This window comes from Kryptolebias marmoratus, linkage group LG15, assembly GCF_001649575.2.
Source record: "Kryptolebias marmoratus isolate JLee-2015 linkage group LG15, ASM164957v2, whole genome shotgun sequence".
Classification (NCBI taxonomy): Eukaryota; Metazoa; Chordata; class Actinopteri; order Cyprinodontiformes; family Rivulidae; genus Kryptolebias; species Kryptolebias marmoratus.
This window is the reverse complement of record NC_051444.1, coordinates 16,533,943-16,549,984: the sequence shown is the minus strand read 5'-3', so window position 1 is coordinate 16,549,984 and position 16,042 is coordinate 16,533,943. Positions and strand designations below refer to the sequence as shown.

General features: G+C 40.7%; 1 protein-coding gene across 1 annotated transcript in view; it reads left to right on the top strand.

Annotated features, from left to right (window-relative positions):
- The first annotated feature begins 13,178 nt into the window (after window positions 1–13,178).
- nkd1 (NKD inhibitor of WNT signaling pathway 1) overlaps window positions 13,179–16,042 on the top strand; it is a 31,808-nt gene continuing 28,944 nt past the window's right edge. The window contains exons 1-3 of the mRNA XM_017428723.3: window positions 13,179–13,400; window positions 13,503–13,535; window positions 13,734–13,867. Coding sequence (XP_017284212.1) covers window positions 13,376–13,400; window positions 13,503–13,535; window positions 13,734–13,867 — 192 coding nt within the window. The 5' untranslated portion in view covers window positions 13,179–13,375. The remainder of the gene's footprint in view (window positions 13,401–13,502; window positions 13,536–13,733; window positions 13,868–16,042) is intronic.

Genomic DNA, 16,042 nt, shown 5'->3' with positions numbered 1-16,042 from the left:
GTTTAAACCAGACTTAAAGCTTTATAATCCATTATTTAACAGGTCTCTGCTTGTCACTGAACTGTGTTGAACAGAAGCGAGATCTCCATTAAAACATCATCCGGTCTGTCTAGGCACAAAATGTTTGCTACTGAAGCGGTAATAAGCCGTGGCAGTGACTCAGTGGGAGCTCTGTATGAGCAAATGGATAAGAGAAGAGGAGCCACGATAGATTAAACTCAGATTTAAACCCGTATCGACAAATCGCTGCAGCTCCTTTTGTGATTTCAGAGAAGGATGGAGCAAACGCTTGCGTGCTTTTTGTGTCATTTACTTGCAGAACGCATATTTGTTGCATTAGTTTTTAAATTAAACCCAGCATAGTGCAAAGGAATTGTTTTTTTTTTTTTTACTGCAGTTTGACATTAGGTAAATTATTTCAGCCTAACAGAGGAGTAATCTTCTCATCTAGGTTGATAAGCTGCAGTAATGTGTGTTTTAAGCTAGGCCGTGCTAATTCCAGCCTGGCCTTTGGTACGTGCGAGGCAGCCCCTTTAAAGACTGCTCTCTGTTTGAATCCTGCTGGTCGAGCCGTTCAAAGCGGCAGCTGTTTTTAGTGCCGTTTGACAGCTTTAATTGATGTTTATTTTGGCATCGAGTTTCATTCCTTTCATGCAAATGTCCTGCATGCAGTGAATTGGGTCAGGGCCGCACTAGGTGGGCACAGTCTCTGTGTACTCGGATAAGAGCAAAGTGCTTAACGAATTTACATTTTAGATCACAGAACTCCAGGCGAGCGCAGCGCAACAAAAAGAAGCGATACTGAAGCTTGCGGTGAAAAAAAAAAACGGTTTCATAAGTCTGTTTTTGAATAGATAATGGGTGGTGAAAACATTCTGCAGCGCATTAAACGTATTTATATAAGAAATAATCTTTTTCTTCAGGTTCCAGTTGCATTTGATGGAGCTTAAATGGATATTTTCACCTTAGAGTTCTGTCAGAAATGATTCAATTAACTTTTATCTACAACATGTTTCCATGCTGGCTCTGTTTTGTTTTTTTGCTGCTGCCAGTCTTTCCACCTGCAGGCCTGCTGAGTGCCGGCCATCTCTTCAGACGTTCTGGCTCCGAAGCATGTGTCCACCACCCCTTCCCACTCCAAACCAACCCCCTCCCCCATCCTGTGATCCTTTTCCCTCCACCAGAGCTGACATCACCACGGAGGCACGCAGGGGCCCTCCTCATCTGCTCCCAATTAGAGCCTCGCAGAGCTCCTCCATGGAAACAACCTCAGCCCGAGAGGAACAACCTGAGAGCTCAAACTGGTGGAGAGGCGAAGCCACCGGCGTGTCTGACAAGGTGCTGATGTGAGCGCGATCTTCAAATTATGGAGGAGAAACCGCCTCATCCGTACATTGACCATGAAGTTGTTTCGCTTCTGTTTCCAGTGATTGTGTGCGAGAACGGAAACCCAACTGATTAGAAGATAAAGCTTGTCTTGTACCAAAGATGAAAACCATGAAATCCACAGAGATCAAAATAAAACATCAGTAAATGGGCTTTTCGTTTACACTTCCAACAGCATTGTGTTGTTATGCTCCGAAACTTTTCCAATTGTTGAAAAAGCACCCCAGCTTTAACCAATGGGAAGAGATTTGGACTCCGAGCAGAGAAATTGTGCTTAATCCTGGATTAAGCTTCACTACTATTTTAAGGTCAGCGGTCTGGTAGTAATAATCATGGATCAAAGTCTAATTTAGTAGATCAAAATCAACACAAAGATCATGAACAGTCCTTACTGAGGCTGCTGTGTTCATGACTGTTTTAAGCTAAAAAACAACAATCACTTTTCTTTAGTTTCCAATAGTCTTTTTCATAGGCTATTTTTATTAAACATGCAAATTGACATGCTTGTTGGATTTGTTACATGAAGACATCTTGTAAAACTTTCCCCAAAAAGCAGCTCACAACTTAAAGAAAATGCATTTTGTAAATGAACTTTAGCCGAAAGAATCAGTGGAGCAAAGTATGTTAAATAATACTTTCTGTAAAGTCACTGGGATGGGAGAAAACATTTTCTAATCAAGAGAAGTCCTCTGTATCATTTATTGAGTGAAGAAATACTTTCCAGTTTCGATCTAACTGGTGCCATAATGAATCGGCTTTAACCCCTTCAGGATTTGAAGTTCACTTATCATATCACAAAGTCACACTTTGGATTCTGAGAGATTCTGATGTGGTTGTTATTTTCAAGGTAACACATGCAAAAACTAAGTTTTTTAAAAAAATAATAAATGCATTTCCATCAAACATTTCTCGAATGATACTCTGAAATGCACTCTAAAATATTGATAAAACAAAGTCATTAGCAACTTTAGCTTGTCAGTGAGCAAGTAATGTCAAGCAGGCCAAACTCAGCGAGCGTGTGGAGGTGAAGTTTAAAACACACTGATTCATAACATTTTGAAGATATTACTGTAAATCCAGTTTAAAACTGGTATTAAACCAAAAACATCAGTCGGTGAAGTTGAGAATCTCTCAGTCAGAGATTGTGCTGGGATCCAGATGCTCTCCAGATGTTTCCCAACATGCAAAGAGAGGCAGAACAGATCGTACTCTATCCACCATTAACACACAACTGAAAAATAGACAAATCTCTGCAAAAGGCTAACAGTAAATGTCTCAAAGTAAATGAAGATTTTTCTGCAACTCAGCCAGTACTTAATACAGCACGTACTGTATAAGATGTGATTAAATGGCCCCTAAAGCAGAAGGTTATGTAAACAGAAACAGCATTACTGTGAATTCAGAAGCATTTTAAAACACAGTTTATGTGACCATAGAAGCAGGAAGAGGCTTGATGGTGGGGGTTGGGTCTCTTTGACCTCTGTCTTTTTTTTTTTTCTTTCAATAACTGTCTGTGAAATTAAAATTGTTTTGCTGTTTGCATGTAAGAAAAAAACTCATAAAGTGTAAAATAATTATGTTTTTTCCAGTTTTGATAATCTTTTGCTCTATTTTGTTTCTCCCCTCCCTCCCTAAATCATGTGCTAACAAAAAGTCCGACCCTCGGCAGAATGACCCCCTCCCTTCACCTTCACCCCCAACCCCCAGCTTCAGAGTGAGTTGATGGAGCGCCAGCCATCCGACCGGTCAGCCCATCTCTCTCTGGGAGTGAGACTTCATTATGTAGAAGAATTGTCTTATTGTGAGGAACACCCCCCCCCNCTCACGGGAGAGGGTGGAGCCTGGCTGCTCGGACGCTGGGGCATCATGTGGTGACCCGGCTTCAGGGGTCAGCTCACTCACTCTTCACACACACTCACTGTTTGGAAAGCATCTTGTGAGATGCATCACTTGCTGAGCCCCCGCCCTCTTCTCAGGCGGGGGTCCTCTCACTGCAACACCAACCATCAGGACGCTGAATGTCAAATCTTTTACACTGACAGCAGTGACTCTTCCATGGCCACTCTGTTGATTAGTTTTCCTTGGTGGGATACCCAATACCTTTTGAGCAAAATAAAGCTTTTACCATCCTCTCTTTTAAGTGTTTCTAAGCCATATATTTAGATTGACAGTTTAAATAAGGATCTTGAATCTATTGGCAGGTATATGGCTGTGTTCTGCACACCGATTCTGTATCTTAAATTTAATTGTAGTCAAAGTCAAGTCAAATTTATTTATATAGCACTTTTCAGCAACAAGGCGGTTCAAAGTGCTTACTTGTACTTGTTCTCAGCATAAGCCTGAAGGTCTAACCAGTTCTCACAATGTAAAGAAAGTTTTTTTAAGGGCCATTTCCTGGCATTAGGCTGATTTTGGCATTTTTCATTGTGGTTTTTATTGCATGGGAAAAAAGTAAACCTTTTGCAACGTCAATTCCAGCAAGTAGTGTCAAATGAATGAAAAATAGAATTAAATGAAGCCATCGACTGGTAAACCCTCTGAGGTAGACACTGTTTGCATATGTTATGAAGAATTAGGCGCATTTAAGAGCCACTTTCTCTGCTTTTATGGAAACAGCAGTTTCCTCATAAACATCATTTCGATTAAAATGTCAATTAAATGTCTATTTAAATGTCTTTAGAACAAGTCAGAGTAAAAACCTAAAAATTTCAAAAGCCATAATAACTAAACAAGTTGCTTATGTTTAGTTATCCTTATCATATAGTTGCCTTGAAATGTTTTGATTTGTGATATTACGCTCACAATTTTTCTCTGAACTGTAGTTTTTTTGCCCCTTAATTTGTCAGATTCACACACCAAGGAGCATGCTTTAGGCAATGTAGGATTTGAAGCCTTCCTCACATAGCTGGGATGTAAACTGAACATCTGACCTGCCAAATGATGGACAATCTCTCTGTCTGATGACTCACAGCCCTCCACTAGTGCCTCCAAATAACTATTGAGAATCAGGCATTGTCTGAGCGCTGACGTAAGACAGAGTAAAAACAAAAAGTTTAAACTGCTCAAATAGCCAGACATTTGACTGGTACTGTTTGTGTAACCACATTTTGACTTGTCAAACTTAAAGATATCTTCCACATAATTTTGTCCAGCCATAATTTTAGTTCAAGATGCCTACATAATTCGATATGTTAATATATTAAGATATGTAGTATACATGGCAGCAAAACAACTTACCTGCTAAACTTTAGGCAAAATAAATGAAACTAGCATTCCTTGACAGATTTCATATCACCTGTTGGATTCTGAGCCAAAGTTTTAAACAAAGATCTCCCATGATTCGTTAGTGCTCAGAGTATGTGATGTGGATGACTCTCAGCTACTATTACCACACCAAAGTTTAAATCAGTATCTGTAAATTTGCCTGAGTTACAGGCATTTATGTGCCATTTCGAATTCTTTAACTCCAAACTCACCCACATACAAACACAAACAGTATAGCAAATGTTAACATGATATTGTGCACGAAGTAGATGGTAATCAAAATAAAAATAATATGATTTATTGTATATTCTCACAATTGTTTTAGCAACACTGGTTAGACCTGTTTCCTAACAAACTCCAACCAATGCAGACCCTGTTCAAACAGTGGACGTTTCCAAAGAGAAAAAGCTTCAGATTCATTTTTTATATCTGTGAAAACAAAGGCTGTCTACGTTTTAATAGAAAAACAAAAAACTGTGAAGTTAAAACGATTGAAATTGATTAAAGTGAGTAAAAATTCTGGTTCGACCCTGATTCAAACTGATGCTTTGATTTGCTGAGCATGTGACTGATACACGGTTACAAAGGCTGTGAGCATGGTTTTTTTGCTTATTGTATGGTACAGTGGTTGAAACAGTTTGTGGAGGAAGAAAATGTCCAGTAAAGAACTGGATTTGCTTTTTATGACTTCTTCTCTAAAATGCTCCCTCTGTTCTTCAGCTGAGCATCTACAGGCAGAACTCTGCGGTTGAGAGCCAGCTCAGAAATGTTTTGTTGTTGTGGAAAAAATTATTTCAAGCACTTTGCTTTACAGCTTTGCTTGAGGCATGTCTGGCTTTCGCTGACAGCCCTCTGCAACTTTTGACTGGTTAAATGACATGTTTTACATGAACTTTTTTAAGAAAACGCATAAAAAGAATGCTGACAAAACCCTCTAAAGTGAAACACGCTCAAAATAGTTCTTTTGAGAGAGTGTGCCAGATAAATCGTTCTACTTTTCTGTAGATCAATAAGTGCTGTGTTCAGGGATGAGCATGCTTTATAGACACAAAATGTATTTCATCCCAGCAAAAGAGCAACAGAGAAAGTTTTGTAGATTAGTGAGAAAAGTGATTTATGACTATTAGGCCTGCCTGAACTGTGAGGTCTCACTGAGGTCTCATCGGTTAAGCCTGAAAGTTTCTTTCTGTTGATGTATCACAGAAGAGTTATCATTATTATTCACCTTTGAAAAAAAACTAAAAGTTTCTTTAATGATGTCCACAGATTTATGACCTTTTTTTTTGATAGTAAGAACCATTATTAAGGGTTTCCCATTAGAGAGTTACCTTTCAAATCTGGTAAAAATCATGCTTTTCCTCAATATTTCTATTAGCAGTGCTTTAGATTTTGTGTTTAAGTCAGTAAAACAGTCCTGTATGCTTTACAAATTTAAATTGCATTGAGTTTGGTAATCATTTTTGTTCCCCGTGTTGCCATAGGGGACCTCTAAGTGAAAGACCACACGTCTGTGGATAAGAAGTTCCTCCCTCATGACCCCTTATGCTGGGTAAAAATGCAGCTTTTGTTTTTTGCCATCGGCCTTCTATTGTTTTCCTCTGTGGATCTTGGCCTTCCTTCTCAGCCTTAATGATATAACAATGCATCTTGGTCATTGCCTGCGATTGAACCAAAGCAAAAATTGCAATTTCAAAGTTTGCTGAAACTATTCAAAACACCAGTGGCCAGGATAATGACTTCTACGGTACTGCGAGTCTCTATGTGAGGGAGACTAGGAGCTTAGCTAAATAAACCTTGTCTGACTGAGCAGCCTCACTGGTGCCTGACCCTGAGTGGACCGGAGCAGCCTGCACGTCTCAGAGGTCACTGGATTGGCTCAGTGCTGATGACAGTCTCATTTAGTCTGAACCCACCGTAATATCCACACCTCTGTCACCAGAGAGGCTGCTGTTGGGAAGGGCATTGTTAGTGGCTCAGCTTGAAATGACAAACGGTGTCTACAAAAGGTCCATGGGAGCAGTGCTGGTTGAAGCTGATAGCAAAGATCACTAGCCTTCCCTGCAGTGGGAATGACAGGCTGTGATTTTTTTCCCCTCTTCTTTTCATAAACTATTCACATTTGCACCTAATGTGCAGATCATCATCGCCACTCGACATGAGTCCAAGCAGTTCAAAGGCAGGGTTGCTTGGAAGTGTACACGCCACCCCAGGAGTCGCCGGGCGTTAGATGCCTGCAGAGTGGTGGGTGCTGAGAGCTGGGGCTTGTTTGGATCAGGGACTGAATTTTCCTCTGAAGATGAGGAAACGGTTTATGGCACACTCCCATGAGAGTGTCTCCAGCTCTTTGAAGCTCCTGTCTTGGTGGCTGCTCTTATCTTTGGGAAGGGATTATTTTATCTCCTCCTGTTTCTTTTTTTTCTCTCTTCTTCATCTCTTTCTTGCTTGCCATAAACTCAGGTTTGGTCCAGAGATCTCCTTGGAGATCATCCTCCTGCCCTTGCTTTTTCTTTCGACTCATTGCCAATTTTCCCCTTTCAGAATACGCTCAGTTATCTATCTAACACCACTTCTGGTCTCTTCTTATAGTTTGTCCCAACTCTTCTTTTATTTTCCCCCTATATGTCCTCTATTCTACTCCTCCAACACATGACAGACTGTGTAATTAATGAGCATCATAAACCTCTCTTTCTATTAGCTACCCATTAGTAAACCTGGCAAGGCTGTCATTTTGGACAAAAACACACAGCTCCTTCATTTGATCCCCACATCAAAGGGGAACCCCGCTGTTTTCTGCTCAATACACTAATTGTGTCCTCGTTCTGGATGGGTCTACGCCCCCACTGCTTCAAAAAGGCAGCCAGTGCTGAGTGCAGATAGTAAAGAGAAGTACAGAAGCAGAAATTATTGATTATATAGGCCTAAATTTGGAGAAACCTTTGGAAATTACCAGACGTTCAACGGAAGGCCTTATTTGCGCACCCTTTCATCGCTCGCTTTACTGTAGACACATTTTAAAAAAAATAAGAAATGTCAGTGGGCTTCAGGCTCTGTTAGAGGTGTTTTATATGCTGCTGTAAAGATAAAAGGAATTTATAAGTGGGACGGTAAGGATTCCCCTATTTTACACTACAAACAAATAATGCAAAGTACGGGATCAGCAGCCTGGTGAAAATATGTCTCCTTTTGAAACTTTTTTTTTTCAAGTCATACATTTGCACAAATGATTGTTTCACATTTTTTCTGACGTTTCTACTAGCTCAAAAATAAATCAAGTAGTAGTCCTGTATTCTAAACAAAACATGCTCAAGAGCAATATTGTTTTTTAAAGCAGACATTGTTGAAGCCAACCAATAATTAGCCATGTTACCGGTAATTATGATTGATCTGTTTGTTTTACTTTAATTTCCACATAATTTAAATATTATGTAAGTGAATACAGAACATCTTGTTGGCCTTTTGAGCAGTTACTGAAACACTATATTGGACAATACTTGGCCTTAGAATGGCATTTCTGAAAGCCACTGCTTGACGATCACTGAAGTAGTCAGTAGTATATGGTTCCCTTTGATCAGACAAATGATTAAAGAAAATGCTCATGAATATTGTGGCTCCAGTTTACTTGCAGAAAAGCAATTGCTGACCAGGCTGACTTTCCCCCCCTTCCAGGCCTGACACATCACACACTGGGACACCACAATGGGCTGAGCCAAGAATCAACACTGTACTTCACTCACAATTGTTTTCTGCCCTTTACAACATGCCCTTTTGTTACCCAAAATAAAGGCAACAGTCACATGTCGGAGTCTTTAGCGGCCAGCAGCTGCTCTTCCCTCCCTCCGTAGGCTTCACACCCCTCCTCTTCATTACCAGGCAGTATTCTCTTGGGCTCACCAGGGGTCAGGCTCCTAATATTATTACAAGGACATAAACTCTGAAAAATCCCTAGAATTCCCCAAACTATGCTACTTGATTGCCCCTTTATGTTTTATTAGGGTGAGTATCTAGTTTTGTGGTGGAAAGAGACAGAATTGGCCACCAAGGATGCTCCTCGGGGTCAGTCTACTTCAATCAATCAAGCCCACCTTCAGAAATCAGGTCAGTGCTCATAGATTTTATCTTTTGTCTGTGAAGCTTTGTCAGCATAAAGGAAGCAAAAACGTAAAAGACGCCTTTCCTCTGGATTTGATAAATGCCCCAATAAAAGCCAGATATTTACTTCATTTATTTTCCAATTCGATAATGTGTCAGGCTGAAATATCTTCATTCTACAATAATGAGGATTGATGGGAGGTTTGGGGGATCGTGTCCTTGAGATGGCTTTAAATCTCCACCACCTTCACTCTCACAGGCATCAAAGGCAGAGCTCTGAAATGGGCCCCGCAAAGCCATGTCTCCGTTGGCCTCTTCAAAGAACAGGAAGTATGTCAGAGGGACAGGCCCTCTTTCCAAGCAAATTTGGGCAAGTTGCTATAATAACAAGCTCATCTGCTCATCTGTGTGTCTGTGGCAATCTAGTTCAACGGGGAGCCTGATTCCTCTTGATACAACATGATGTTGAAGTCAGGATGTGGAAACCACTCAGTACTATGCATCTACAGGGCAGAATTAAGACTATCATACTCAGTGAGAAGTCACAAAATTGTCTCTCAATCATATGGTTGAGTGACGAAAATTGCGTCATTTTGTTCTCGTTGCAGCTTCGTCCACCGCTTCTCAACACAAGGCCCTGGCCGAAATTTTTCTCTCAGGGGTTTGCACCATGTGTTGTGTAACTGGTAAGAAGTTGGGCATGTTTATGCGGAAAAGCTGGTGAGCCTTAATGGAGCCATTTTGCTTCTACTGCTTCGCTGAGAAGCAGCTGGCCAAGGCTGTTAGACAATACAGAGAAGCTGGCAGGAAGAGGAGGAAGGAGGAGCTTCCTGGGAGTCCTGATCTGAGTGTTTCATGGACTATGAAAGGTGTGTGCGAAAACAAACATCTCGCATCCAAGTGACCGCCAGCCGACTTCTCGACTTCTTATGGAGTATGACGAAACCTTTAGAGACACGCGTCTAGTTCATAGCCTCATTCCTGAGGATGTGATGGTTAATGAATACAAAACTTTACTCAAATTCCACTTAAGTCATGCATAATCCTATCTGTCCCCTTTGAATTTTAGGTGCTTAAGTGTAATCTGTATGGGACTTATTTTCCAAATAGTTTGTATATCTTGGCAACTGACCCGCTCAAGGCTAAGTGGATGCTGAAACACACTTGCCATGGTTAGACACCAAAGACTACAAGCAGGACACAGAGAACAATAAGCACACTTGTTCAGAGAAAATAATGGCCAGGAAGATTCACTATTACACAGATTTGTACAAGTAAAGATTCAGGAACCACAATAACACACAGATAGTACTGAGTTCTCTATGAAAAAATACTCAAACTTGATTTTTTTAAAGTAGAAAGTTGACAAACTAGCACATTAGTGCCACCTATTAGACTGGAGTGTGACACTGTGACCTAAAATTGTTTGACTAAATGCATGTGCGTGTTTGCAAGACACAAATGATCTTTTTTACAACAATATAAATTCCTCAGAATGCAAGACAAGTGTTTGTCCAAACTGAAAATCGAAGAAATACAACTACGGGTTCAATCATTTTATGTGTGGACATCAGAAACTGAGTATAATCAAGCCCAAAATCACAAGGCGTACTAAACATATTTTATCATTTTTGGAACCACACTGAGAAGCTTACAGATCAAAAGTGGGCGTAAAATGAAATTCTAAGCTGAACGCAAAGCCAGCTCAAGAAACTATAAATGCCTTCTTCCTTAGCATTTTCTAGCAGCAGGATGTTAAATGAGTTACATGCGTCTGAAGGCAGTTATAACACTGTATGGTACGGTTTCACCCTGTAAGGAACTCCTCTTCCTCACTGCAGACAGAACCAGCTCTACTTGGGTGGGATCAGCTGTTTATCACTGCAGTATGTTTGAAGCTGCAACACAGACACACGGCTCACTTTTATCCGATGTGATTCACAAGTTAGGAGGAGCGTACAGGAATGTTTGAGAGCTCAACTTTGGTTTGTGTAGAGAAAAGACCGTCCTTTTACGCCACACATTGCAGATATGCTCATGTATTTATTTGCCACACAACAATGTGCAATCTGCTTGCACACATGACATATATATAATTTATGTTCTGTGTTGTGTCCCAGACATCCAAAGGACTTCCTAAAACAAGAGAATGTGTCCTGCTGCTCATGTTCGAAGGTGATTATTCTCTTTGACCAATCTGCAGTGAGCAATGCTTTCATATCACTTTAACAGCCTGGGTCACTTGATACCTCAGCTGACATGGTAAAAAAAAAGAGTAAATTAGTATTAGCTATGTGGGTTTACCTGAAATAATAATAATAATTTAAAAAAAAACTATAAACCTGAATCACATTGTTGTGCAGGCTAAGAGCGCATTAAAGTACTTCACCATACAGAACAAGTTGAATCCAGAAAAATAAATTCATAAGTTATGTTTGTGACAGTTTTAAGAAGCTACCACCACTCAGTACTAATAGAACTATGCAAGCTGCTCATTAGTCTTGGAGCAAATGTAATAAATGAGATTTTATGTCACTGAGGTACATTTGGGCTCATAGCCAATTCTAAATCTATACCTCCTTCTGTGACTGATCCTGACAGCCTATATTTCCTGTCCGCCAGAAGGTAATTTTTAAATTGCATGAAACCCTACTTGAAGATTTAAAACCTTTCAGACTTTTAGACCAATTGAATAATTATTCATATATACTTCATAAGTTTCTGAGAGCAGATTGAGTGCAATTTTATGACTGAAAGCATAAATAAGTTATTAATCTAAAAATTTATCTGAGGAAACACTGTTCTAATAAGAGCCTTACTTATGAATGTAAGATTTAGGATTTTGCTATGATTATTAAGTGTTAAAACATGCAGCTTTCTGTTTGTTGGATGGGCCCCAGTGACAATGATTTATTTAATGTTTTATAATGCTGCCTGACAGAAGTGATCTGTTTACATTGTACATCAATCCCAAAGCCAAAGAGATAATAAAACAGCAAAAAGTTTTTTATGCAAAATATGTGATGAGCTTGTGGACATATTGAGACATTTTTGAGAAATGTGTTAACTGCAGTGATTTCAGACATCAAAATCCTTCTTTTCTGAAGGATTGTTTCCTAAAAACAAACAGAACTCTTCTGTAACTGCAAACATGTATGAACCTTAACATCTCTGCTGACAAGCATATGATCATTGTGCTTATTTCTGCGTGCTCCCAGTTCCTTGAGACTAAATTTTAAAAGCTGTCCATTTTAAATTGTCATCTTGATCTGCTGTAAAACGAATGAAAACGATGAATAATAAAAGTATGCAAAAGTCATCTTTTTTCATGGGCTTTGTTGAATGAACTGGTTTCATTGCAGTCAAATTTAAAACGCAAAGTGATTGGTCATTAGTTACAGATTTTACAAGGCAAGAATTTACACAAAGTACTTGAATGTGATTAAAGTTTGAACTGATGATAACTAGAGCATCGAGTAGGACTCTCCCAGGAGAACATCTGGAATCACGATGATGCCCATTGAGTGTTACAGATACTCACAGTCTGGCATGGAACGGCGCAGTAGCTGCTGTCTTGTCCTGTATATCTAAAGACATCTGAAGCATCTTAGCTTGCTTTTATCTCCTGCCTCCGTCTAATAAGACCCCCGGTCGCATGTCAGAGACCCCGAACAGAAAGATGAGCACAAATCCTAATGATCTGATGATTGAGGCCTGTCTGAGAGGATAATTGTTAAGATTGTAAACATAGTTCTCAATTAGGTCGTCTAAACAGATCTGTTTTAAATACACAGAGGAAAACAATACAAGTATTGTTGAACAGACAGGGGTTATCAGCCCTGCTAACTTGAGGAAAACTTTTTCTTTTATAACTTTCTTTTTTTTTTTGCCTTCCACATTTATTCTCCTCTGGCACAAAACGTGCCACACTGCACGTTTTGATTTGGAGTCTTTTGTGATGGATGACCCCAGAACTGGGGATGTCTGCACAGACCTGCAAACCTATTCATTACGAGACTCTACAACAAAAAACGCAGATAGTTTGCGCGCGCGCACACACACACACTTGCTTACTCTCGGGGCTGATTTAGAAATCCTCCGTTTTGTTCACACCTTCTTTTTGCGCTTCGAGGAGAAAGAGAAAAGATGGACTGGCTGCGTCAAGTTCCGCAGACGTTAGCCTCTAATTCCGGAAGTGGCACGCTTTTGGCGTTAATTCCGTCGAAGATTACGTTTCTCATAAACAGCTTAAAGTCCTTCAAACCAGTCTTTAAAACGCGTGTAATTTATAGTCATGGTGTTGTGTTTAAGGCTGTAAATTCACTCGTTTTGTAAGCCGTTTTGTCGCCACCTTTTAAAATTCGGCGCCTTTTATTCTGAAAGAGCCGACAGGAAGTTTCCCGGCTAAATGTGTTCCGTGCGTTTTGTCAGCTCCGGATCAAAGACTCGCGTGGATCCTCAGTCACAGTCCTGTTCTCTGAGCGTAGCGTGCTTCTGTCGGGTCTCTACGGACGCTCTTCTGTCTGGATATCACCAGCCTGCCTTTTAATATTACCATTCTTATTAATATAGTTTTTTTTCTTTCCTTTGGATTACATTCATCTGATGGTTTACAACTCTAACTCGATGTATAGAAATGGGTAAACTGCACTCGAAACATGGTAAGATCTCCCATCCCCGAGAGGGAAAAAAATCAGAGCTCTAGTTGTCAGTGCTGTGATACTTTCTAGTAACGCATTCATTGTCTTTTCTGTCTCTCAAAGCCGCTATTTGTAAACCGAGGGAGAGTCCAGAAGGTAAGCGTTGCTTGTTTTTTCCCCTCTCTCTTCATATAATATTTGTTGGAACACTTCGGTCAGTTTTGTAAACAGTTTCCACAGCCTTTGAACTCGAGAGTTGGACTCTTTGAGGAGGGGTGGAAAGGACATTTTGAAGGGAAGTGAGTGCTAAAAAAGTGTAGTTTATTTAGTTTTTTTTTTCTCTTGTGCTTTTAGGCGACAGTTTTGTAGTGAACGCATGTTTGGCGAGGAAAGGAATCGACGACTGGCTCGTGAAGCAGAAGTACTACTGCACGAGCTCACGCCTCGAGCAACAGGACTGTCACCTCAAGAACAACTTAACCACACGGGTGAGCCCCCCCCAAAGTTCACTTCTTTACTCATTTAGGTTCTGCCTTTTTTTGTTACTTTTCTGTTCAAGTTTAACTCTTTCATCGGAGTGTTTCATGGCGCCTCACTTTGTCCACTTTCTTGAACCATGTTCAACTTTTAGCAGGGGGCTAGAAAAAACCCCCCCAAATAACAAAGCTATCCTCCCTGCCTGATTTTGGGGGGTGCTTTCAAATTGTCTTTGAAACAGTAATGCAAGTTTGAGAATGTGCTCACAACTGGTGTCAGTTCCACTTCCACTGAACTGGAGTTATTTTGTTCCTTCCTTGTAATCAAGGTAAACAACAGACCCCCAGTTGAAAGCGTTGCTGTGTGGACTGGAAACGCTGGGGGAGAGATGCTGGAGGTCATGCTCCCTTTCTGCATTTTGGCAGTGCCGTAAACGCTGTGCTGCTGTTGTTGTTGCTGTTGTTGTTGTCAAGTAGGGAAATCCTTTGGAATTGCTTCAGAGGAGTCTTTAAGCCTCTTTGGTTAGAGATGCTTTTTTTTCTCAAAGGCGGCATGTATGAGGAGCTGAAGCCCAAAAGGGGGGAAGAGAAAGAAAAGGGAAATCGCTTCCTCCACCCACGATTCAGAATGGATTGAGCAGAAATGCATCTATTTATTTATTTTTTGAACGCGGCTCCCAATCCTGGATCTAATGCACCTTGAACACACCAAAGCTCTCACTGTAGTGCGTGGCTGCGATGTTGCGCTGCCTTACTTCCCTTTTTTTTAAACACCTTGGTCATTTTGGTTTTTATACTAGAATTTCACTTTTTCAGGTTGATCTTTTGTTTTCTTTTGTTCTGCCTCAATCCCTGTGCTTGGTTAAAACTTCTTTGACGTGCAGCCGTTCTTAAAGATCACGCCTTACCGTACATTGAACGTTGTTAATACTCAAACACTCAAACTAACATGCTAAGTAAGATTTAACCTTTTTGTAAAACGAGCCTCCGGTGTGAGGTGTTGAAGAACGGAGGTTTCTGCGCACTTCAAACAAAAGTCGTCATTAAAATCCACTCTTGTTTTTCAGCTTTGCATGCTACTATGAATGAGGTAAACCTTTGGCATGGAGGGTTGCGAGTTTAACACTTGTGGTGTCAAAGCTGTAAATCCCAGTGTGTGCGTCCAACAGTAAGGCAGCAGAACCATTCTCTCATCAGATGCGATGGGTTTGAGGTGCTCAAAGGGAAAAATCTCAACCCATCCGATTTTTCCAGAGCATAAAGAGGCGTTTGCAGAAGTTAAGCCATTTTATTGGAATTAATACCGCTTGCCTTCTGAAGGCGGAAGGGCGAGCAGTGGTTTTGTCCGTTTGTGAGCAAAATATCTCATGAACAACTGCACGGTTTTAACAAACCTCCCCAAAAGTAAACGTTGGATGTACATCTACAACTGATTACCTTCTGCAGTCAGCACAACCCAAGATGGCGACCACAGCTGGTTGACCCTGGACAGCACAAAGCTGGCTACAACTCAGTCAGTTTTACAGATACTGAGCCAAACTTTGGTGTGGTAGTGGCCGAGAGTCATCCCCAACACAAGACCGTATTTTGATCTCGGTAACAGACAGTTACTGCATGAGATCGCGCACATCGTTTACAAGATTCGATTAAACTGGCTAAACCTCTGTTCCTTCTCATCACAAGATGATCTCTGCTCAACACGGCCGGGATAAACGGCGGCAGGCGATGTGCATTCCGTCAAGGAGCGCTAGGTTATTTTGTGCTGTAAGGAGTTCAAACACTTTGCGCAGTTTAAGTGTCTGAAACCACATTTTTACAAAGCACAAATCATAAACTAGAACTGCAAGCAGTTATCAACGGGTTCCAAGCCTCCATGCTCCGCCCCTGTCCGCGCGCTCCGACCTCGGCGTCTCGCCGGCGTGGCTTCGCCGCCTCTCTCGGCGAGCGGGCCGAGTCGAAGCTCAACAGGACGGTGCGTACTCAAAGGCGCTTCGTAAGAAGCAACGGTAGAATTTGTGAAGAAAGCTCGGGAAGGAAAAGCTAACTGTCATTTGATACCACACAGAGGCAAAGAAATAAATTCATAAGAAATTCAATATTTATTTGAAAAATACAAAAATATTCTCAGATGATCAAGTCTACATCTGTAATAATATCCATTTATCTCCATGTCTCTAAACAAAATGC